At 40.3% G+C, this 26,033-nt stretch overlaps 1 protein-coding gene and 1 pseudogene across 3 annotated transcripts in view; both read right to left on the bottom strand.

Moving 5' to 3' along the window:
* Nucleotides 1-26,033, bottom strand: part of RALGAPB (Ral GTPase activating protein non-catalytic subunit beta) — a 116,628-nt gene that overhangs the window by 29,918 nt on the left and 60,677 nt on the right. For all 3 annotated transcript variants that reach the window (XM_049779123.1, XM_049779124.1, XM_049779125.1), the window contains 5 exons: nt 20,906-21,088; nt 17,758-17,909; nt 7,641-7,828; nt 4,670-4,776; nt 822-974 (listed from right to left, as the gene is read on the bottom strand). In XM_049779123.1, the coding sequence (XP_049635080.1) occupies nt 822-974; nt 4,670-4,776; nt 7,641-7,828; nt 17,758-17,909; nt 20,906-21,088 (783 nt within the window). The remainder of the gene's footprint in view (nt 1-821; nt 975-4,669; nt 4,777-7,640; nt 7,829-17,757; nt 17,910-20,905; nt 21,089-26,033) is intronic.
* On the bottom strand, nt 19,664-19,820 carry LOC126019453 (uncharacterized; annotated as a pseudogene).

Raw genomic sequence — 26,033 nt, 5'->3', positions numbered from 1 at the left:
TTGTCCTCCCCCCATCCCAGTTCCCCTTCTGCAATCCATATACCCACCATCACCCCCTGAATTGCTAGAGTAGGTGGTCCCCTCTTTGTCCTGCTCACTATTAGTGATCATATATCTGTTTGGTCCTGGTACCCTCCCCTGTCTCCCCCTCTATTTAAGAAGCAGAGCTAGATAAATCAAGTTATGTGTCTTTGTTTGAAGGAAAGAAAAGCAATAGATTGGGGAACAAAATAAGAGAAAAAAAAAAAAAGAAGTCAAATATGCTGAAAATAGGCAGAGTCTTTCCAGAGGATTTCAACCTCAGTTTGAGAGAGGATGTGAAAAAGGCAATTAAAACACCACCACAATACAGAAAGAAATATCAAATTAAATATCCAGTGAGCACCCCAGCAATAAAGACAAGCATCACACAACAGTCTCGGTTCTGAAATCAACTCATTCGGCTCACTTTTCTTATCAAACCAAGACGACCAACTTCTAAGTCTAAAAATACGTATATTTAAATGCCTACAATTAGTTAGCTAGTTCTTCTTTTCTCTTACCTATATTGATCTTTCTCCAAATAATCCTCCAAGAGAATCTGGTAGTTTCATCACTTATTGTAATCAAGCAGGAACCAAGCCAGGCAGCCCAGTGACATGTCTTTCTAAGAGATATCCTGTTCCTTTAAATCCAACATAATCTCTACTTGTTGTACTATAGAGAAACTACCTAAAGCCCAGAGACTCAGATCCTTTCCAGTGACTCTAATTAAAGACTGTGTTTTGACCTTAGGTGTTAAGGATTTTTATAAGCATTCTCTAAATAGCAATTTATCTTACTTCTTCAGTGATGATTTCATGCAAATCTGGAATGCTTAAATCTGCTTTCACAAAAGGAATCTTATCCACCTCTTCTGGAAATGGTCGATGTTTCACAGTGTACTTGAATCCAACATCATTTTTAGGAACTGGACGAGGTTCAGGCACAAAAAGCTATTGATATAAAACAAATTACAGTATATTTATGACATTTGGTATAATCTATAAAGACATGCATTTCACTAGTCTTAGATATCTCTGTTCTTGAGGAATAATAATATAGGAATTCAAAATGTAAAAACACTACCAGTACAGTAATGGTAAACTATGTTCCAGTACCAATGTACTTTATTTTTACAAAAATGTCAACTTATTATAGCAGTTACAGATCATTAATGACCCAGACCTGAATCTCCTAAGTTCAATGACAAATTAATAGATAAGGCTCAAATTTCTTTTCTCTCAATGCTTCTCTTTCTTTTTTTGGTTTTCTGGGCCACACCCATTTGATGCTCAGGGGTTACCATATGGGACGCCGGGGGATCGAACCTAGGTCCTTCCTTGGCTAGCACTTGCAAGGCAGACACCTTACCTCTAGCGCCACCTTGCCGGCCCCTCAATGCTTCTCAAAACATTACTTATACTAACTATAAATTTAGTCCACTAGGGATGTAAGCTTATTAGTGAATTCAACCAGAACCTTAACAGGGATGCATTAAAGAGTAAGGGCATTGAATCTAGGTCTTCATTGGTCCAAATATATATTTTAATATATACATTAACTGAGTGCCTTTCATTGTTATATCTGAAAATAAAAAAAACTAACACAAAGTTGTCATGTATTTCACAAAGTAGAAATGTATATGCTGGGATTGTCACAAATACAGCAAGACATTCCTTGCATGAAAGATCATGGGTTCAATTATTGACACTACATATCCTATTCCTGGACAGTCAGCACTCCTGGTATAAAAGAAAATAAAAGTATGTATTGGGCTAGATATGTAGCTCGTTGTTAGAGCCTCTGCCTTACATGTGTGTGGCCCTGAGTTTGATTCCCAGCATTAAAAAAAAAATCAAAACAAAAAGGCACAAATAACTCCTCAACAAGGACCAGAAAGCCAGAGAAATAGTCCAGGAGGTAAAACACCTGCTTTGCATGTGGTTGCACCAGTTGCAAGCCTGGTTCAAATTTCTGACAACACTTATAGTCCCTTGAGTACCAAGGTCACCATTGATTATGGCACCAAAATAGTAGCAACAAATACCAAAGTGACAGTACAGAAGCTAAAGAACAAACCTTGCAAGAAAAAAACAAAACAAAACAAAAAAAACACTGATTCAGTCCTAGTTAGTGCATGGTCCCATAAGCACAGCTACGAATGACCCTGAGGTACAAAGTTAGGACTAGTACCCTAGCACAGCTAGGTGTGTAACTCCTACCCTGCACAAAAGAACCCAAACAAAACACAAACAAACAAACAAAAAACCCAAAATATCAAGAAAAAAACACAAAAAATGAATAGGGTCCAGAGCGATTGCACAGCGATAGGCTTGCATGTGGCTGACCCAGGACGGACCTGGGTTCAATCCCAGGCGTCCCATATGGTCCCCCAAGCTGGAAGCAATTTCTGAGCACATAGCCAGGAGTAACCCCTGAGTGTCACTGGGTGTGGCCCCAACCAACCAACCAACCAACCAACCAACCAAACAAACAAACAAACAAAACCTTCAGCAAATTATAATTACCTTCCTGATTCAGTTTCTCCTTAATTTCTAATAAAAACTTAGTGGCGTATAGTGCTACATTCAAAATGGTATGAGAAAACTCCTTGGAGGTGATAAAAAAAATATCTCATACACAGAGACTGATGATACATGGTCCAATTTTATGGGTGTCTAGTAATACTAGTTATATTATGTTTTAAGAACTGTGATACTTCTATACAATTGAACACTATGCAATTATTAGAAAAACTGAAGTTATGAAATTGTCCTACATATGGATGGACATGAAGACATGTTGAGTGAAAATGAGTCTGAGGGAAAGAGACAGACATACAATAGTCTCACTTATCTGTGGGGTTTAAAAAAAATAAAAGAGAATATGGTGATAATAACCAGAGAAAATAGAGATAGGGCTGGAAAGACCAGTTCATGACATGGAGTGGTGAGTGTAGCTAACTGCACCAACAACTACCACGACAATGATAGTGAGAGAGAGAGAAATAGAACGCCTGTCTTGAAGACAGGCAGGGAGTGGGAGAGGAGGGAAATGGGAAATATAGGTGACAGGAAAGTTACACTGAAGAGTGGTGTACATTCGAAGATGGAAACCCAACTATGAACATTTTTGCAATCATGGTGCTTAAATAAAGAAATTATTAAAAAAATCAAATTTCGCTCCTGGCAGGGTTGGGGGACAGAATGGGATGCCGAGAATCAAGCCAGAGTCCACCCAGGTTTGGCCGCATAAAGGCAAACACCCTACTGCTGTGCTATTGCTCCGGCCCCAAAGAGTAGGTTCTTTTTTTTTTTTTTTTTTGGTTTCTGAGCCACACCCAGTGACGCTTAGGGGTTACGCCTGGCTATGCGCTCAGAAATCGCTCCTGGCTTGGGGGACCATAAGGGACGCCATAAGGGACTGAACCATGGTCCGGCAGACGTCTTTCTGCTTGCACCACCACTCCAGCCCCAAAGAGTAGGTTTTTTGTTTGTTTTTGGGTCACACCCTGCAGCGCTCAGGGATTACTCCTGGCTCTATGCTCAGAAATCGCTCCTGGCAGGCTCGGGGGAACCACATGGGATGGCAGGATTCGAACCACTGAACTTCTGCATGAAAGACAAACACCTCCATGCTATCTCTCCGGCCCCAAAGAGTAGGTTTTTAATCATAAGTGGATATCAAAATAATTTGGGAATCTTTTTTTCAGGGGGGAAGGGGGATACCAGCGGCGCTCAGGGGTTACTCCCGTTTCTATGGTCAGAAGTCGCTCCTGGCAGGCTCAGAGGACCATATGGGATGCTGGAATTCGAACCAGGGTCCGTCCTGTGTTGGCCTCCTGCAAGGCAAACGTCTCACTGCTATGCTATCGCTCCGGCCTCACATGTGGGAATCTTTTAAGACTACATCTATCTGAGGGACCAGAAAGATTATAGAGGACTTAAAGCACCAGACTTAAAAACATACAACTCTAGTTGATTCCCAAAATCTGAATGGTACCCTAAACACCTTTTGGAGAAATCCCGAGTACCACTAGGTGCAGTCCAAAACCCCAATAAAATGAAAATAAACAAGGGCTAGAGAGACAGTATAGAGATTAAGTTGCATGCTTGCACATGTCAATTCTAGTTTGATCTCCAGCACCTCATATAATCACCTAAGCACTTCCAGAAATGAGTCTGGACAGAGTGCCAGGTGTGAGCCCTGAGCACCACTGGATATGGCCTCAAAACCAAAATAAATAACAAAAATGCATCTATCTTGAAAAATGTCTTTAAGAGGAATTCAGTGAATCTCAAGTTCTAGGTTCCTAAAATAAACCCACTAAGGTTTAAAGAAAAAATTGGGGTAGTAAAGGGATCAGTCACTTGCTTTGCATGCAGCCCTCTGATTTAAATTCCCAACAACACATATGATTGTCCAAAACAACACCAGGGGTCATTTCTGAGCAAAGAGCCAGGAACAGTCCCTGAACACCACTAGGTGTGGCCCAAATACAAACAATAAATTTTATCTGAGTGTCAATTAGGCTAATTTTAAAAAGTTGTTATAATTTTGCTATTTTTCTTAAATGTTAAATTTTAGTCTCTCCCTCTATCATTTCTCTCTCTTTTTCCCTCTCTTAATTGACTATACTCTGAAATACCTTTTGATTTGCTTTTGCTCCTCTGGGTAAAAGGCAAAGCTGTTGAGCCCAAGCAAGTCTTCCAGACATACCCCGAACCAGCACAGTGACAGAGGGGAAAAAATCATCTGGAAAAAACAAAGGCAAAAAAGGCTTTATACTAACATATATAGGTATAAAACCTAAATATATATATATATATATATATATATATACATACATACATACACACACATATATGTTATCAACTGCAAAACTTCCAAAAATAAAAAACCTAGAGTGCTTCTCAAATTTCCATCATTTGTGAAAATCTTATACTTTGCGCCATATTCAAAAACACAGTGCTAGACTTTATATTAACTATTATTTCCTTTATTCTCAAATTTATTTTGAAAAGAAATTGTACTCCATTTGAAATAGAAAACCATAAATTTGGTTGTGCTAATTATGTGTTTATAAACAAACAAATTTTAATACATAAAATAGCATTCATTAACTACTACTATCTTTATCTCACCTAATTCAGCAGCTATCAACAGTTTTGTTATGCCTTATCTTTGTAAACACTCTTAGCTTTCAATGCTGAGAACCACCTACTTTCCAGGTAGGAAGAATTTTGAATTGATTCAGTTCTTTATGTGCTACTGCTTACCACCACTCCATACTAGTACAAGTTCAGAGTCAAAAGGGGTGGGATGGAGATATTGTGTTATAAACAACTTCAAAGATTGAGCTTCTTAAAGGACCAAAGTCCTTTTTCTTATTCTATTCTTTTGTCTGTACTACAGGAGTCAACTTCATTCACTTCAGTTAATCATGCTTACCATAAAATATGTCCCTATAAATTGATAAAATTCTAATGCCTTTATTTCTGATAGATTTCCAATGCAATAAAATTACATGGACAAGGGGCCGGCGAGGTGAAGTTAGAGGTAAGGTGTCTGCCTTGCAAGCGCTAGCCAAGGAAGGACCGTGGTTCGATCCCCCGGCGTCCCATATGGTCCCCCAAGCCAGGGGCAATGTCTGAGCACTTAGCCAGGAGTAACCCCTGAGCATCAAATGGGTGTGGCCCGAAAAAACAAACAAAAAACCAAAACAAAACAAAAATTACATGGACAAGAGTAATGGAGTCAAAACAAACAAAAACAAGAAGAAAAAACATTAGAACTTATTCTATCAGGCCAGGAAACTAGAAAGGGATACTGAGCTTGTGCAGACTACTATAGGTGACTTGGGAGTAGTAGGCCAGAAAAAAAAATCATATTTTAAGAGGCACCATCCAGGGAAGAAAATCAAGTGAGCTCTAGTCTGGAGTAGAGAAGGAAGAAGTACCTGCAGGAAATATCTGGAACCAGCACTTATGGAGCTTGGCAGTGAGGACACATTCAAATATTTTATACTAAAGTTGCTATATATTACCATAACATGACAGAAACCAGATGTAGTCATTCCCTGAACCAGAAAGAATGTTTCACTTTTTTATGGATTTATGATTCTATTTAAATATACTCAATAAAACTTCTGTAGCACTCTAACTCCTATTCATCATCTAAAGCTAAAATTTGTTTTTTGGTTTTAGGGCCACAGCCAGTGATGCTCAGGGGTTACTCCTGGCTATGCGCTGAGAAATCACTCTGGCTTGGGGGACCATATGGGATGCTGGGGGATCAAACCGAGGTCCGTCCTAGGACAGACGCGTGCAAGGAAAACACCTTCCTTCCCGCTGTGCCACTGCTCTGGCCCTTAAACATGTATTTTTTCATCACTGAGAAAATTCTATCACTATGGAGCAATAGTAGCCCAATGGAACAGTAGGAGATTCAGAGAATTAGGGCACTTTCTGATTCTAGTCAAGCTTATACTTCTCAATGTAGTCCTGGTCATAAAGTAAGCTTAGTGACAATGCCCTCTTGAATCTCTTTCTGTACTTATAAATGAGGGATCTGCATATGAGGTTCCCTTTATGCTCAAGATACTGTAGCCATTATTTGAGTTCACTTTCCCAGAAATAAGGGCCTCCCATTTATCATCAGGAGAATCTACTAAATACTCTGAGAGTTTTGGCTTGCAGTGGTAATCATAAACCTTGACATGAATTATAATTACAGGGAGGAAGAGAAGGAAAACAGTCCATTCTAAGTCAATGGAAAAATCACTGAAGCATTTTCATTAGAGACTGGAATGGGCAGATCTGTATTTGAAGATGAATATAGTAGCAGCAGGTAGGATGAAGGTAAGGATAAACAATTTTTGCAGATGGCAAGATGGATCCGATAGAAAAAACTGAAATAATCTAGCTAAGAAACAATAAGTTCTGACATTTGTATTTGGAGGGATTTAAAGAAAAGCAAAGATTCGAGGCCAGTGAGGTGGTGCTAGAGGTAAGGTGTCTGCCTTGCAAGCGCTGACCAAGGAAGGACCGGGTTCGATCCCCCGGCGTCCCCCCAAGTCAGGGGCAATTTTTGAGCGCTTAGCCAGGAGTAACCCCTGAGCATCAAACGGGTGTGGCCCAAAAAACCAAAAAAAAAAAAAAAAAAAGTAAAGATTCAAAATCATTTTAGAGATGAAAACTTAGAAATCAATTATATTTGGAAGAAAGAAGCAAAAACGCCTCAAACTTCAAGGCTGTCTAGTTGGTACCAATAACTGAAAAAGAATAAAATGGGTTGAGAGAGAAAAGAGAAGGCAGGATCAAAAGTTTAGGAGAGAAACTAACTCTGAAATACAATAAACAAAATATTCCACTTACAAATTTAGAAAACGATAACACTCTTTTCTGGTATACATAGGAACATCCAAAAGGATCTAATTTTTAAAAAAAGGATCTAATTTGTATATTCTATAGTCTATTTTTCAGTTGTTTTTTTCTTTTGCAAAATGTTCTTTGGAATTACTTTGAAGTCTTTTTTTCCTGATGTGGGAAAATTAGTATTGCCTTCATCAGTATAGACAAACATGCTGCAGTGGAATAGATCCAAATGGTGACACTTACTCTGTTCATTTCCAAGAGGTTGTTCCAGCATTGCCAGAATAACACTGTTATCCAAGACGAAGTACCGGAAACTATGCTTGTTAATGGTTGGCAGCCTGGAGTATTTAATCAAAGTGGTCTCATTTACCAAACTGCAAGGAGAGGCGGGACCACTGGGTGAAGGAAATGCACCAAGCAACTGCATAATACTATGGAGAATAGAAAATATAACTGTTAATTCCTGAAGCAAATCTTATGTTCACCTCATGCATCAAAGTGTCCTTCTACTCTTCTGAATTTTTACTGACACAGCCATGCTTCCTCTCTACAGTTTTACTCCCTGGGGTCAATGTTGTGATGTGCTATTATCCAGATTTCCTCTTCCAGGGCCAAAAGATTCATTTGTCCAAAAAACATGAAGGTGGGATTTGCTGCCAGTCAATGATAATTGGTTCACTCAAGATTGCATCTTCTCCTGGGGCAGCCCATAACCAAGGAAGTGCTGATGCCGGTATACTGTCCCATTTTCCTTGTCCCTACCTGAGAGAACTCTGAAGAATCCATCTCAAAAGTTCTTTACTACCATTGAGTTACTGCTTTGATCTTTCCTTTGCACCAGTGGTCCTCAAACTATGGCCCGCGGGCCACATATTGTATTTGTATTTGTTTTGTTTCTTCATTGCAAAATAAGATATATGCAGTGTGCATAAGAATTTGTTCATAAGTTTTGCTTTTACTATAGTCAGACCCTCCAATGGTCTAAGGGACAGTGAACTGGCCCCCTGTTTAAAAAGTTTGAGGACCCCTGCTACACAATACTACTTCCATATGACCCCCAAAGAAATTGATCTTGAAACACATTCCAATAAATATTTTGCAAAGATTTTCTTTTGTGAGCTTGCTATCAGGAACTCTAACCATATTTCCAAATTAAGTTCCTAGAGATAAATTAAACAATTTCGTGTGCTCCAAGTTTTAGGAAATTTATACAGGATAAAACATTCCACATAAGAAAAAAGACCAAATGATTAGACAAACACCCTTAGCATACCTTGTCTCAAAAAAGAGAAATGATTAAGTGAACAGAAACCTCTGTGTAGTCAAGAGTAGATTGTTAGTCTCATTAAAAGATCTTGATGCCCGGACCTGGGTCACCCGATCCCCCTCTCCCCCTTTCCTCCGGATCTCCAGGTGGGTTTCTGGGAGGACCTGATGGGGCACCCTGGGTTTTCCCTACTCCCAGGCCAGCTGCAGAGATTGGCCTAGGGTGGGGCTTTAGCTCCTGAGATTGGCTTGGGGGGTGGTGTTTGATCTGTGGGGTGGCAGATAGCTGGTCAGTCATACTCGGGCTGTCACTGGCAATTTCATACTAGTCTACATGATGCCAACCGCGCCCCCGCGCGAACATATACTCCTCCCAACCATCATTACCCCAGATTTACCCTTCTTAACTTCAATAATACACTGTTCTAATCTCAGACCAAAGACATACAGTGGATCTAACAATCCCAGAACTATTTAGAAGAACATAAATTGAACACATATATCTTTTGAATATTTTATGTATATTTTCTTTAACAGCTGTAACTCTCTATATATTCTTCTACCATGATGTTTCTATCCACTTTTCATCTTGTCTTTTCTTTGTAAGCTGTTCAGTAAGGATTGTTGATGGAACTGTCCCTCAGTTTAATGCCTATGATTGAACTATGTCATGGAAATTGCTGGTCTTGTTCCTATTGCCTCCAAATGGGCCGATAATGCTTCATGGCATGATCTTTGTTTGCATAGACACATTAAAATAGGAAAACACTATACCTACAGATAAGTTCTTATCTAATAAATCTCAGTACAATGTACCTTACACCCTGAACATTGAAATAATGACCTGGCACAGGCCTCAGAAGAATGGGCATCCTCCATTCACGCCAGAACCAGGCAAGCTATCTACGAAACATCCAAGGTCTTTTATAGCAACAGCTGGAAGCAGTCCTCTACCAGGAAAGACACTACCAAGGGTCTGTCATCGACCTCCTAAAAAGAGACTTCCGTTTACACTGAGAAGACTTGACAACAACAATGACCGGCTCTACAGGACATGGTTCTCTCTAGTGCCCCTTAAGTGTGAGGTGAAACGAGAGGATGCTCTGCACCATCCTGACTGCAATATGGGATATGCAGACTCCAGGATCTTTAATACAGAAGCATGATACCAACAACAGAGACTATGTGAGGAATGGAGGTGTATTGCCACTACAGACTATGACTTGGATTGGACAAACTAGTTTGCCTGGAGCCTAGAGTCAGTCCTGTGCCAGGAAACTTCAGGGGTAGGGTTTCCTTGTATTTAGACCATAATTTTTCTTTCCATGTCCCTTATATTTTAGTGGGCCTATGCAAACAAATACCACTCTAACACCATTTTTTACTATTTTCCCTTGACTCCAATCCTTAAGAAAAACAACCCACTAAAACTTTTGAGGTTAACTTAAACTAGTAAGCATGTGCATGGAACTAGATAAATGTACTTTGCCCTCAATGTTTAAGGAGTTACATAAGTCTAATCTCTTTGGATTATATTGTGTGCTGCTAAGAAATAGTATGTAATACAACTGGGGATTTGAGGGACAAATTAATTGTATTGTACATGGGTTCAGTTTTGTTTTTCTTGATGTTCTTTGGCTGAAAGTTCAAGGCTGGGATATCATCGATGGAACTACCGAGAATTCTGTTTATGGGTGATTGTGCTTCCACTGTAACTTTACCCTGTCCTCTTTCTTTGCATCTTTGTTGTCATAATTAAAATTAAAAAAAAAATGAAAAAAAAAAGATCTTGATGCACAATAGTTAAATTATTCTAATTATTAAGTGAGAATACAAGAAAAACATGGGATTCAATTGATCAAGCCTTCACACTCTGAAAAGTTTATAAAAAGTACTTTTGTGACGCCCCCCCCCAAAAAAAACAAAAACAAAACAAAAGAGTGCTTTTGTAATCATACAATGAAAAGGAATAGTAACTTACAGAGCATTGTAATGTGTCAGGCATTAGCTTAAGGCTTTGCAACATTATTTTACTCAGTTGTAATAATAATAATAATAATATTAACAGGTACCACTACTATTCCCATATTACAAAATTCCCATTTTACAATGAATAAAACAGAGAAAATACACCTTGTAATGAACTGAAGATTCAATCTTAAGGTTCTAAGATCCCTAACACTTCAGATGCATTTCACTTGGAAAATTAACATTCTGAATTATTTCTCCCACTTTCTCATTTCAAGGCTTGAACCTCAGTGTCTTATACAATGAAAGGCAATATATTAATCAACAGCTATTTTCTCTTCTCCTAAAAGGAGGTCTCTCAAAGACCAAGAATTCAGACCTCCCAAGATTTGTGAAAAATAAGCTGAAAATAAAAAGTTTAATAATACTGGGGAAATGTGGCTTTAAGTTTCTAAAATGAGAGTTAGACTGACAGAAAGTAAATAAGCCAGATGAGAGTATTGTATTTCAGGCAAAATATTAACATAATCAAATGGATTATTGGCCAAAAAACAGGTCCCTAAGATAAAATCAAACCTGATTAACCACATTTTCTTTTCTATTAATATAACTAAATTGGAAAGGCATACAAGTATCTCTAAAATCAGGACACAGAAATATGTGTCAGTTTATCAGTTTATCAGGATAAACTTGTGCAGGCATACCTTATAAATATTTTGAGTTTAGATCTTAGTTTCTTAAACCATGGGTCAGAACGCCTTTTAGGGGTTGCATAATCTTTTTAAATTTTTTTCAAAATTTGTTTTACACAGGGCTAAAGAAATAGCATAGCAGGTGTTTTACCTTGAATGTGGCACACCTGGGCTCAATTCCCCACCACTGTTCCCAGAGACTGCCAGGAGTGACCTTTGACCACAGAGCTAGAATTAAGTCCTGAGTACGGCCAGATGTGGCCCAAAAAAGAAAACAAAAAAATTTACAATAAAAATTTAAAATTATCTGTAAATGATTCCTATACCCATTTTACATATCCATATAATAAATAGTAAAATTTCTTGGACCAAAGCTGACCCTGATTTGATCCACAGCACTGGTCCCTTGAGTACTACCAGGAATGATTCTTCAGGAACACTGGATGTGGCCAAACCACCCCATACACACACAAAAAAGTAAATTTCCACAGAAAAAACCTTGCATACTGTTCTTTTAATTTTACAGATTTATTGGGTGGTGTTTTGGGGGGGGAGGGTTCACGACCCTGTGAACTCAGGACTCACTCAGGCTTTGTGCTAGGAATCGCCCTGGCAGGCTCGGGGAACCATTTGGGATACCTGGACTCAAATCACAGTCTATCCTGGGTTGGCAGCACGCAAGGCTGTGCAAGCACCCTAATGTTGTGCTATCTCTCCACCCCAGTTTCACAAGCTTTTAGCAAAGTCCCATCGCGTAGATAGGCACCATGTGCAGAGGGTCTGTTCCCACACCAGCATCTTAGCTTACCTCTGCTCTGCTCTGCTCCACAGAAAGAGAAGAAACAACAGTGGTTTGGGGAAATGTGGGGGCAGAATGATTTACCATTCAAAGCCATTTTTCTCCGGCAAAAAAGTCATGAGTGGAAAAAGTCTGAGTTCTATTCTAAACCACAATCAAAACACAACTCACCCCCATGCCGGTGACCTTCTCCCTAGTCTGGGGAGTGCTGGGAGGCTTGGCAGGCACCAGCCGTCCCCCTCTTTCTCCCCTGACCCCAGGCCTTCCCTGGGTGCCAGCTCAGATGGCCAGAAGTGAGTTCAGATGGACTCTTAGGGGTCCTCAGGCTTCCCCCCTCCCTCCGTACTCCAGCGGGGAGGTGCATGGGGAGGAGGGCGGCCAGATATCTGGCTTCCAGTTTCTCCTTTGATTCTGGAGGCCAGCTCTTGCCAGGTATGGGTTTGGGGAGTCCCCATGCCGGAGGCCTTCTCTCTAGCCTGGGGAGTGCTGGGATGCTTGACAGGCCCCCAGCCGTCCCCCTTTTTCTCCCCTGGACTCCAGGCCTTCCCTGGGCGCTGGTCCAGGTGGACTTTATAGGGGTCATCAGGCTTTCCCCCTACCTCTCCCTACACTAATGGGAATGTGCTTTGGGAGGAGGGCGGGCTATTCTAGCATTTATGTCGGGACAGTCACTGGACATGTTTTCTCCTTGGTCTCTTATTGATAGTATTGTTTGCATATAGTTTATATATGCATAATATCCATCTTGTATTGTGACCTTGATACTGCCCTACAAAGCTCATTTCTAATCTTTTACTGCCTCAGTCCCAACCCTTATTTCCCCCATCTACCCATGTAGGTGCAGCTCATGACATGAAGCTCATCACATAGAGTGATGAGTGCAGTTAGAAAAATAACTACACTGAAAACTATCATAACAATGTGAATGAATGAGGGAACTAGAAAGCCTGTCTCGAGTACAGGTGTGGGTGGGGTGGGGAGGAGGGAGATCTGGGAAATTGGTGGTGGGAATCTTGCACTGATGAAGGGGGTGTTCTTTATATCACTGTAATCATACAACTACAATCATATTTGTAATCACGGTGTTTAAATAAAGATAATTAAAAGGGCCCGGAGAGATAGCACAGCGGTGTTTGCCTTGCAAGCAGCCGATCCAGGACCAAAAGGTGGTTGGTTCAAATCCCGGTGTCCCATATGGTCCCCTGTGCCTGCCAGGAGCTATTTCTGAGCAGACAGCCAGGAGTAACCCCTGAGCAAAGCTGGGTGTGGCCAAAAAACAAAAAAAAAAAAAAAAAAAAAAAAAAAAAAGATAATTAAAAAATAAAATTAAAAAAAGAAAAAAAGAAAATAAATACAAAATGGCACAAGTCTTTCACAAAACGCTAGCAGTAATTCATTCTAAGAATCTAAAAGTTATTGTTTCTGATCCAGAAATTGGACATCTAGAAATCTATCCTTAGAAAACTTTGAACTATTAAAAAAATTTCAGATGAAGGGCTGGAGCAGTGGCACAAGTGGTAGGGAGTTTGCTTGCACACTGCTGACCCAGGACGGACCACGGTTCAATGCCCTGGCATCCCATATGGTCCCCCAAGCCAGTAGTGATTTCAGAGCGCATAGCCAGGAGTAACCCCTGACTGTCACTGGGTGTGACGCTTTCCAAGAAAAGAAAAAAAATCTGTTAAAATATGAAATATACATACTCTTTGGCAGAGATGTCCTATTTCTTACTATATAAAAACAAAAAAGCCCAATGTATGGCTGTATGTATATGTAGTATGTTTATAGAATGTTATGTAGTCATTAAAAATAGAATATAGGGGCCAGGAGCACAGTAAGGTGTGACTCAAACACAAATAATAACAAATCAATTTTGTGATTAGCATCTCAATACTTTAAGAATAGTAAGTCAAAGTCAGGACAACAAAAGGAGTACAATACAAAGAGAAAGACAGTCTAGTAAATTAGCATCAGCATCACTATCATTTAGTTGAAGTTGAATGTTTAGACATTTTGGTATATGACATTCACTCGTCAATATCCTTACTTAGTAGTGACTCCCAATTAAAGTATAAAATATAAACCCTTAAATGTAAGAAGGTAGACTGACTTCTGAAATGCTGAGGGAAGGATTGGTATAACAAGTTTTTATTACAATATAATGACTTCAGTGCTATTGTAAATTATGATACCACAATGTTCTTTTTAAAAAGCCAGGATTAGAGCCTAAAGTGAGACGTCAAATACCAGTCTCTCGATCACCAGACTATATAGCTAAGTCAACCTAACACACTTGTACAAGTGAAACTCTTGGAGAAAGAAATTCTACTGAGAATTCTCTTATCACTCTTTATGGAAATATAAATACAGAGCAGGCAGAATGTGGAACTAACTAGGTAGGATACAGCACATCCCAGCTCCGGCTCAGTTTATAAATTCTGATTTTTATTTTAGATGAAAGGTAAACTAGACAATATTGAGCTTTGCTTTAGTTTATGATGCTAAAGTAAGAAAATAAAGACAAGATCATCAATATAATCACTCTTTAGGTAGTCCTAATGACTTCAGAGAATTCTATTTAATAATTCTACTAAACAAAGTCCTTCACTTATAAAGGTAGCACAAACATCTCAGAGAAGTTTTATCTCTCAATAAAAACTTAATCATTTAAAACACTAAACATGAACATAAATATTAACTTAAAATCTGTAAATAAATACTATTGACACCTGAGAATGTTATTATCTGAAAGATAAATGTAAATATCCACAGGAGTTTCACATTTAGCTAAAAGCAGCAAAAAAAGAAAAAAAAAGTCACTTGAATTTTGTGATTTCCTACATGATAGTTATAATATGTCAAACTGATTAAATGTTCAATAGTATAATAAGTATTGTCAAATATTATTTGTGCACCTGCCAGAAGACATAACAGCAGATAAAAGGAAAATGACCATTTAGATTACTACTAGCTAGGCTGGGGGTTGGAGGGCATCTACTCATTCTAAACATATATTCCACACTCAATGCCCAATCTCTCTTTGAAACATGTCCATTTAGGCTAGGTTAAAGCCTAAACTTACTTCTGCATAATGTAGCATGCCCAATAAGAAATGTCCATGCTCTTTCTCTTCATATCCTTCTTACTGCTGAAGGCACATGACAAGTCTTTATTCTTTTATAATTTTTTTTAAGTTTACCTCAGTCTCCATATGGTCTTCTCTTTGAACTATTATTTATTTTGGTTTTTGCCACACCCAGCAATATAAAAGGGTTTACTCCTGGCAGTGCTCAGGCGACCATACAGAATGCTGGGGATTAAATCTGGGTAGGCCATATGCAAGTCAAACACCCTACCCATTGTACTATTTCTCCAGCCCCAGGAAGGGCAGCCTTTCAAGCAAATCTTCAGGTAGTCTCGCTTACCACTTTATTTAATAAGGCCTAAATAAACCAACCCAGATTATTCCTCCCTCCATGTGTTTCTGGGTCTTCATCCACATTTATCCCTTCATGAATCTATCTTCTTTTTTTTTTTTTTTTTTTTTTTTTTTGGTTTTTGGGCCACACCCGGCGTTGCTCAGGGGTTACTCCTGGCTGTCTGCTCAGAAATAGCTCCTGGCAGGCACGGGGGACCATATGGGACACTGGGATTCGAACCAACCACCTTTGGTCCTTGATCGGCTGATTGCAAGGCAAACGCCGCTGTGCTATCTCTCCGGGCCCCTATCTTCTTCTTAATTCTTTCTTCTTGTAATTTTACTTGTTTCCATTCTTCACTATCCAAATGCCTAAAACAGTTTTTTCTTATACCTAAATCTATAATCTCATGTACTACTTAGTCTTAAGAGTCAATGCCATTTTCCCTTAGAATTCTTTGATTTCCCTGTATCTGGATATATATTTTTTCTTTCTTGAATTTGGTTTTTGGATCACACCAAGTGATGCTCAGGGGTTATTCCTAGGGGTGCTTGGGGAACCATATGGGATGCCAGGTATTGAACCCAGGTCAGCAGCATGCAAGGTAAGCACCTTACCCACTTGGAAAGGGACATGAACGAGTTAAAAAGTTTAAAGGAGGGAGATATAGGAGACATGCTGGGAACAGGAGTGGAGGGAGGACAACATTGGTGGTGGGAATGCCCTTCATTCATTTGTCACTATGTACCGTAAATAATTCTGTGTAATGCACTTCAGTCACAATAAAAATTTAAAAAATAAAAAATAAAAAAAATAAAAAAAAGTCTCTGCATACGCCCAGAAAGCCCCCAAAAGGTTAAGGCGACCACAACTGAAAATTCACTGAACCTGTCCAACCTGTTATTGTATCTGTGATAAATGTTCCAAATGTTCCCTGAAATGTAAAAGTCACTAAACTTCCTGAAATCAATAGTCATGCTGTGTTCTGTAAATTTTTCATTGTACTGGAGTGTTATAAAAGAACTGCTGGATTTGTGATCAGGGCTCCCAGCCTCTAGCCCATGATGGCCATGCTTGGTGCCCATGCATGCATGTATGCTTGAACAATAAACCCCTTGCTTTTGCAAGAACTTCAAGTCTTGGTGTCATTGAACAGGTCTCCGGTCCTTTCACACTGTACTATTGCCTGGCTCCTTAGAACATTGCTTTTTCAAATTCCAAATATTTTATTTGTACCACATTTCTCAGAGCTCTTATTTTCCTCCATATATCAAAGCTATGTGCTTGCATCTTCTCTTCTGCATTGGTCAAGAACAGGGGTCTCAAACTCGCGGCCCACGGGCCGTTTGCGGCCCTCCGTACAACATTTTGTGGCCCGTGGCCAGCCTTCAAATATCGCAGTATTCGCGATTATTCGCTTACTAAATAATCGCAATAAAAATCGCATTAGTAAGAAAAAAATCGCATTAAACATTTGCATACCCCGAGCAGTTCCGTTTGGGGTATGCAAATGTTTAATGCGATTTTTTTTCTTACTAATGCGATTTTTTATTGCGAATATTCAGTAAGCGAAATCCCTTATGTGGCCCTGCCTCACCCTGACTTTGCCTCCTGCGGCCCCAGGTAAACTGAGTTTGAGACCCCTGCTCAAGAACTTCTTTGAGAGTGGTAACTGACTTTATTACCCTTTAATACAAGGAAATGCATAAATCTTAGCTTACTCCTAATGTGTACTATAAATGGTATGCAAAGTACAAACTATTGACTTAGGAAGTATGGCTATAGACAGACCCCATCTATAGGCCAAACAGTTCTCATTTGATAATTTGAATTAATGTCAATCAGCATCATAAAAAAAGAATCCAAATTCTCAGTCCCACAGTTCTTACCTAAAAAAACCCCTCAACTTTTCAGTTTTTTTTATTTTGTTTTTGGGTCATACCCGGCAGCCCTCAGGGGTTACTCCTGGCTCTACACTCAGAAATCGCTCCTGGCAGGCTCAGGGGACCATATGGGATGCCGGGATTCAAACCACTGTCCTGCATGCAAGACAAATGCCCTAGGTCCATGCTATCTCTCTGGCCTCTCTTTTCAGTTATTTTGAGGAGAAATAGCATCCTAAAGGAGTTACATCACTTAATGCAGAAGATGAAACAATATATTTCAGCTAACCAATCCTATGTATAGGCACAAACCCTGTGCAGTCTCTTTCATACCATGTCAGAGTGGCTTCAGCAGCATCTTTTACTCTCATAGATGCAGGGTTTGGCTCCTTATCTCCTTTGTATTTGACCTCTTGCTCACTGTTCTTGGATTTACTTCCTGAAATACCAAGTTCCACAATCTCCAGTACTTCCTTAAGACAGTCCTAGAAGAAGAGGTAGATAAGTTTTTGTAATGGTATCTATTATGAGAAGACAATGTATTTCTCCCCATTTACATAGCCAGACTGTAAATTTTTTTTAAAATATCTTTAAACACCTTGATTACAAACATTATGGTGGGTTTCAGTCATGTAAAGAACACACCCTTTCACCAGTGCAACATTTCCATCCCCAATGTCCCAAATCTCCCTCCTCCCCCACCACACCCCCGCCTGTATTCTAGAAAGGCTTTCTACTTCCCTCATTCACTCTCATTGTTAGGAGAGTTCTCAATGTAGTTATTTCTCTCACTACACCCATCACTCTTTTTGGTGAGCTTCATGAGGTGAGCTGGAACTTCCAGCCCTCCTCTCTTTTGTCTCTGAAAATTATTGTAAGAATGTCTTTTATTTTTCTTAAAACCCATAGATGAGGGCCCAGAGAGATAGCACAGGGCCATTTGCCTTGCAAGCAGCCGATCCAGGACCAAAGGTGGTTGGTTCGAATCCCGGTGTCCCATATGGTCCCCCATGCCTGCCAGGAGCTATTTCTAAGCAGACAGCCAGGAGTAACCCCTGAGCAACGGCAGGTGTGGCCCCAACCCCTCCCCCCAAAAAAAACCATAGATGAGTGAGACTATTCTGCATCTTTCTCTCTCCCTCTGACTTATTTCACTCAGCATAATAGATTCTGTGTACATCCATGTATAGGAAAATTTCATGACTTCATCTCTCCTGATGGCTGCATAATATTCCATTGTGTATATACACCACAGTTTCTTTAGTCATTCATCTGTTGAAGGGCATCTTGGTTGTTTCCAGAGTCTGGCTATGGTAAATAGTGCTGCAATGAATATAGGTGTAAGGAAGGGATTTTTGTATTGTATTTTTGTGTTCCTAGGGTATATCCCTAGGAGTAGTATAGCTGGATCGTATGGGAGCTCAATTTCCAGTTTTTGGAGGAATCTCCATATCACTATCCATAAAGGTTGGACTAGACAGTATTCCCACCAGCAGTGGGTAAGAGTTCCTTTCTCTCCACATCCCTGTTAGCACTGATTGTTCTCATTCTTTGTGATGTGTGCCAATCTCTGTGGTGTAAGGTGGTAGGTACCTCATAGTTGTTTTGATTTGCATCTCCCTGATGATTAGTGATGTGGAGTATTTTTTCATGTGCCTTTTGGCCATTTGTATTTTTTTTTTTTGTCAAACCGTCTGTCCATTTCTTCTCCCCATTTTTTTTATAGGATTAGATGCTTTTTTCTTGTAAACTTCTGTCAGTGCCTTGTATATTTTGGATATTAGTCCTTTATCTGATGGGTATTGGGTGAATAGTTTCTCCCACTCAATGGGTGACTCTTGTAATCTGGGCACTATTTCCTTTGAGGTGCAGAAGCTTAATATATTTCCATCTGTTAAGCTCTGCTTTCACTTGTTTGGAGAGTGTAGTTTCCTCCTATAAGATGCCTTTAGTCTCAATATCATGGAGTGTTTTACCTACGTGTTGTTCTATATACCTTATGGTATATAGGTCTAATATCAAGGTCTTTACTTTCGTACATGATGTTAGCTGGGGTCTAAGTTCACTTTTTGCAAGTGGCTAGCCAGATGTGCCAACAGCACTTGTTGAAGAGGCTTTTCTGCTCCATTTATGATTTCTTGCTCCTTTATCAAAAATTAGGTGATTGTAAGTCTGGGGAACATTCTCTGAGTACTCAAGCCTATTCCACTGATCTGAAGCAGACTGTAAATTCTTTTTTTATTGTTCCCCAATTCACAATACAGACCAGGCGAAGGGCCTGTGTTGAGGTGTATATGGGGTGCATTTACTGTACCTCCTCTTTCTAATAGACTGTAAATTCTTTTTTTTTTTTTTTTTTTGGTTTTTGGGCCACACCCGGCGATGCTCAGGGGTTACTCCTGGCTGTCTGCTCAGAAATAGCTCCTGGCAGGCACAGGGGACCATATGGGACACCGGGATTCGAACCAACCACCTTTGGTCCTGGATTGGCTGCTTGCAAGGCAAACACCGCTGTGCTATCTCTCCGGGTCCCAGACTGTAAATTCTTACCATGAATTGGAAAAGTCATGAAAAGCGCAAATGAAAGACTTAATTATATCAGTAATTTACTTAAACCTTCATGATATATAAAAATATACATCTGATAATATAGAGAACCAAACATGGTTCTCCCAAGACCAACCAGGATTCTCCCTGAGCACACGCAAGGAGTTAGCCCTGAGTACAACCAGGTGTGGTCCCATAAAAGCAGAAACACACAAAAAGGCATTCTTATTGAAATAAGTCAGTCAAGGTCCCATTTTTCAAACAAACTTCACCAAGCAAACATAAGATTATGACAGTTTTGAAGTTGTGCTAAAATAGTTAAAAATTGTACCAAAAGAATGGGGCTGGAGAGAGAGCACAGTGGCATTTGCCTTGCAAGCAGCTGATCCAGAACCTAAGGTGGTTGGTTCGAATTCCGGTGTCCCATATGGTCCCCCGTGCCTGCCAGGAGCTATTTCTGAGCAGATAGCCAGTAGTAACCCCTGACCACCACTGGGTGTGGCCCAAAAAACCAAAAACAAACAAAAAAAAATTGTACCAAAATAAAACAAATATATTGAATTCATAGCCTGCTCTTCTGTACTTAAATTTAAGTAATCTCTTTTAAAATAATTTCTCAATAAACACATTTAATCTCTTTTGTTTTGTTTTGTTTTGTTTTTTAAGCCACACCCAGTGTTGTTCAGGGGTTACTCCTGACTATGCGCTCAGAAATCATTCCTGGCTTGGGGGACCATATGAGACGCTGGGGGATCGAACCACGCCGTGGTCCATCCTGGGTCAGCTGTGTGCAAGGCAAATGCCCTACAACGGTTCCGCCCCCCCCCCCCAATTTTTTGATTTACTGTTTTAAGATCTAGAAGACTACATTGAATGCCCCAAACTCATGCTATTTAAAGCTTTCTTTAAAAAATAAAATATTTCATGCGCTAACCTTTTCATCAAGCATATCAGGATGTTCTGTCAGCCAGACACAGAGACACTGAAAAGCTGCCACTATCATGGAATGTAGATCCCGGGAGTGAAGAGGTGCAGGCCGGCTACACTGGTACACAATGTAGCTACACACAGAACTAATGGCTCGCTTCCGGTCTCCTGAGTCAACCAAGACCTTTACCTGAATATATACAGATGGGGAACATAGTTAGTCAAAAACTTCAATACCACTTTCGAAACATCTACATCAAGGCCCAACCTTTCGGAGAATATATCATAGCAGTCTTCTTGTTTTGTTTTATTTTGGGGCCACACCCAGCGGCACTCAGGGATTACTCCTGGCTCTGCGCACAACACTCGCTCCTGGCAGACTCAGGGGACCATATGGAATATTGGGGAACAAGCACGGTCAGCTGCATGCAAAACAAATGCCCTACTTGCTGTGCTATCACTCCAGCCTCATATCAATTTTTTTTTAAAAAAGTATTGCTTGGGGCTAGAGCAGTGTTGTGAGCTGTAAGGCATCTGCCTTGTGCATGCTAGCCAGCGTCTCATATAGTCCTCCAAGCCAGGAGTGATTTCTGAGCACATAGCCAGGAGTAACCCCTGAGCATTACCAGGTGTGGCCAAAAACCAAAAAAAAAAAAAAAAAAAAAAAAGAAAAGAATAGAATAGAATAGAAAAGAAAAAAGTATTGCTTATAGGGGTTCAAAGCAATAGTACAGCATGTAGGGCATTTGCCTTGCACATGACCGACCAGATTTTGATCTTTCGCTTTTCATATGGTTCCCCATGCATCCCCAGGAGTAATTCCTGAGTGCAGAACCAGAAATAACCCCTAAGCATTACAGGGTATGGCACAAAAAAAAAAATTTTTTTTTTTTAAAAAGAACAGAATATTTTAAATGTACTACAACACTCTATGAAAATAGAACACTTTTGGGGCTGGAGCGGTGGTGCGCTAGCCTAGGACGAACCTCGGTTCGATCCCCATCCCCCACCCCACCCTGTGGCATCCCATATGGTCCCCCAAGCCAGGAGCGATTTCTGAGCACATAGCCAGGAGTAACCTCTGAGTGTCACTGGGTGTGCCCCCCCCCCAATTTTTTTTTTAAAGAAAAGAACACTTTTGAAATCCTCAAATAGTATTTTTTTTTAATTTTTATTTTGATCATAGTGGTTTACATAGTGTTGACAATATTATTTTAGGTACATATTTACATAAAATCAGGGGGGATTCCCATCACCAAATTGTCCTCCCTACACCTCCGTTTCTGTCCTACCTCCCATTTCCTCTTCCCTCACCCCAGGTCGGCTAGAATATGTGGTCCCCTCTGTATCTAACCCACAACTTAGTAGTCTTGCACCTGTTTGGTCTTGATGCCTCCCTTAGTTCCCCCTCTAACTGGAGGCAGGACTAGCTAGTTCTATCACTTTGGCCCTTAGCATACTTTTCGTGATCTAAATAAAATCCAAACCTCTAGGGTACATCTATTCATCACCAGGGATTAAAAAAGCTGTAAATGGGATATAGACTTTTTTGGGGGGTCCACACCCAGCAGCACTCAGTGCTTACTATTGAGGGTGTACCAAAGAGCAGTACCTTGTTCTCAAAGACAGTGTAGGTCCAGCATCTCTCATGAATGATTGTTCTCACTTTCTGCATCAGTAACTACTCCTCACAAAACTATGTCATTACATCTGTCCCTGGAGAAATATGAGGTAAGCTCTAAGTGGTGGCCAGACCATCTTAGGTTTTCTTGTCTTTTTTTATTTCTCATTACTTAGATAAGTCACAGTCTCTGCTGATCTGTCTGTCCCACATCTGCAAAAAAAGGGCTTGAACTTTTCTTTTATCTCAGATATAAATATCCCCTTATGTACATGTATCAGCTATTTTTTGGGGGGAAAGGGGGTCACACCCAGCAGTGCTCAGGGGTTACTCCTGATTCTATGCTCAGAAATCGCTCCTAGCAGGCTCGGGGGACCATATGGGATGCAGGGATTCAAACCACTGTCCTTCTGCATGCAAGGCAAATGCCTTAACTCCATGCTATCTCTCCAGCCCCCCATGTATCAGCTTTTAGCTTATATTTCTAGCCTTACATTTTGTATTTCATCTTTTGTTTGTTTGTTTGTTTGTTCCTTGTTTGTTTTTGGGCCACATCCAGTGACACTCAGGGGTTACTCCTGGCTATGTGCTCAGAAATCTCTCCTGGCTTGGGAGAACCATATGGGACACTGGGAGATCGAACCTCGATCCATCCTAGGTTAGCATGCATAAGGCAAGCACCCTACTATTAGTGCCACCGCTCCAACCTCTGTATTTCATCTTTTCAACACACGTAATATACACAGGATAATCATGTCTACTTTAGAATTAAGAAAACATGTAGGGGGGGCCGGAGAGATAGCATGGAGGTATAGCTTTCGCCTTGCATGCAGAAGGATGGTGGTTCGAATCCCAGCATCCCATATGGTCTCCCAAGCTTGCCAGGAGCAATTTCTGAGCATTGAGCCAGGAGTAACCCCTGAGATCTGCTGGGTGAACCCAAACAAACAAACAAACAAACAAAGAAAAAACAAACGAACAAAGAAAACATGTAGGGGCCAGTACAGTGGCTCTAGAGATAAGGTGTCTTCCTTGCCAGCACTAGCCTAGGACGGACAGAGGTTCAGTCCTCCAGTGTCTCATATGGTCCCCCAAGCCAGGAGTGACTTCTGAGCGCATAAGCCAGGAGTAACCCCTGAGCATCACCGGGTGTGGCCCAAAAACCAAAAAAAAGAGAAAACATGTAGATGCTAATGATGATACAAAGAAACGGTAGCTCTTGTAGATCACTGGTGGAAATTCAAAGTGATTCAGCTAGGAAAACTTTAATAACCTTTCAAAAAATTAAAACTATCACATGATCCAGCATTTCTATCCCCAGGTAATACTCAACTAAAAACTGGTATTCAAACAAATACATGTAAGACATGTTTACAGCATTAACATTAAATGAAAGAAGTCCAACTATAAAGGGTCACAGATTCTAAAATTCAATTTATAGAAATGTTCAGAATAGCTAAATCCAGAAGACAATGCAAGTCAAACTAAAAGGTCACAGACTATATGCTTCACTTATAAGAAATGTTCAGAATAGGTATATCCATAAAGACAATGCATATCAGTGACTGTTAAGGTAACAGGAGACCAGGAAGCAAGTGCTTAATGCATATCATGCTTCTCTTTGGAATTAGGCAGAGGTCATATTGCACAGTATTGTCAAAATAGTAGTAACTGCTGAACTGCTATTAAAATGGAAAGTTTTGTTATATGAGTTTTACTTCAATTAAAAAAGGAAGTACAGAGAGATAGCACAGCGGTAGGGCCTTACACGTGGCCAACCCAGGAGACAGTTGTTTGAATCCCAGCATCCCATATGGTTCCCGTGCCTGCCAGGGGCAATTTCTGAGCTCAAAGCTAGGAGTAAACACTGAGCACAGCTGGGTGTGACCCCCCCTAAAAAAAAAAAAAAAAGGAAGTACAGGGCAATGAGTAGTAGTATAGAATGCAATCAGGGTCCATTAATGGAAGGAGGTTGACACTGGTGGTGGGAAGGGACCTGACTCATTGTATATCTGAAATTCAACTATGAAGGGCTCTAGATCACAATTGTTTCAATAAAATAAAGCTTAAAAAAGGAAGTACAAATGGCTACTGAGGTCTAAAGATCCAGAAAATTGCAATAGCTATGAAGAAATAAGTTGAGAGGCCTTCTTCTTACCAGGTCTACGGGGGGGGGTGGGGGGGGGGGGAGGGGCGGGCGGGACCTGGGTGACCCCAGCACTCCTCTACTGCCTTGCTCCAGATCTCCAGGGCTTTCCTGGGCCACGTGCCTGGGCAAGCCAGCGAGGTGGGTTCCTTGGCGGAGCTTAAAGGTACCCTAGGCTTTCCCCCATTCCCCGCTTGGCTCCTTAGGGAGGGTCTGGGTGGGGCCCTGAACTTCCAGCCCTACTCTCTTACCTAATCTCTTACCAGTCCATATTTTCAAAACCGCGCGGGGCTAGCTCACAAGATACATTAATAATAATAATAATAATTAATAATCATTAAATTATGTTTTTACGTATACACAATGTCCATTTTTTACTCTGCCCTTTCGTACACCTCTACAAAAATCATTTTTCTCTTTAACTCTCTTACCCCCTAGCATCATTCCTCCACATTTTTTAACTTTTTAAAGTTAAAAAATCCTTTTAACTTAAATCCTTTTAATCCTTTTAACATCCTTTTTAACTTAAGTACTGTAGAGTCCTAAGTTACAGACCAAAGTGGTGTCCTGAATTTAACAACCCCCCAACTATTCCACATATGTCTTTTCAGCATTTTATGTGTTTTCTTTGACTGCTTTAACTCTTGCTGAATATTTGCTTATACAGTGATTCCCCCCCCCCCCCTTTTTTTTTTATCTTCTCTTTGTGAACTGTTCAATAGGGAATTTGGTGAAGGAGTCCCTCAGTTTAATGCTTATGATTGAACCAAGTCACGGGTATTGTTGGATATGTTCTTACGCTCCCATATACTCTGATATCCCACGTGGCTTTATTTCTTGTTTGCATAGGCACATTAAAACGGGAAAATACTATACATACAAATAAGTTCTTATCTAATAGAGATGGGAACACATAAATCTTGTAGTGCAATGGAACCTTACACCCTGAACACTGACTTAAAGACCTGGCACAGGCCTCAGAAGAATGGGCATTCTCCATCCACCCCTGATCTAGGGAAGACATCTACAAAACATCCAAGGTTGTCTATAACATCACCTGGAGGCAATCCTCTACCAGGGAAGACCCTACCGCTGCTCTGACATCGACCTACTCAAAAGAGACTTCCCTTAACACTGAGAAGACTTAACAACGATGACCTGCTTACGAGACAGGGCTTTCTGTATTGCCCCTTAATTGTGAGGTGAAACTAGAGGATACTCCACACCAGCCTGACTTCAATGTAGGATGTGCAGATTCCAGGATCTTTAATAGACACTGCGTGAAAAATAAAACTGTATTGGCACTACAGACAATGACTTGGATTGAATAAACTAGTTTGCCTGGAGCCTAGAATTGGTCTTATGCCA

Source organism: Suncus etruscus, chromosome 9 (genome assembly GCF_024139225.1).
Source record: "Suncus etruscus isolate mSunEtr1 chromosome 9, mSunEtr1.pri.cur, whole genome shotgun sequence".
NCBI classification, from domain to species: domain Eukaryota; kingdom Metazoa; phylum Chordata; class Mammalia; order Eulipotyphla; family Soricidae; genus Suncus; species Suncus etruscus.
The sequence above is the reverse complement of the archived record's forward strand: the minus strand, read 5'-3'. Positions and strand labels throughout refer to the sequence as shown.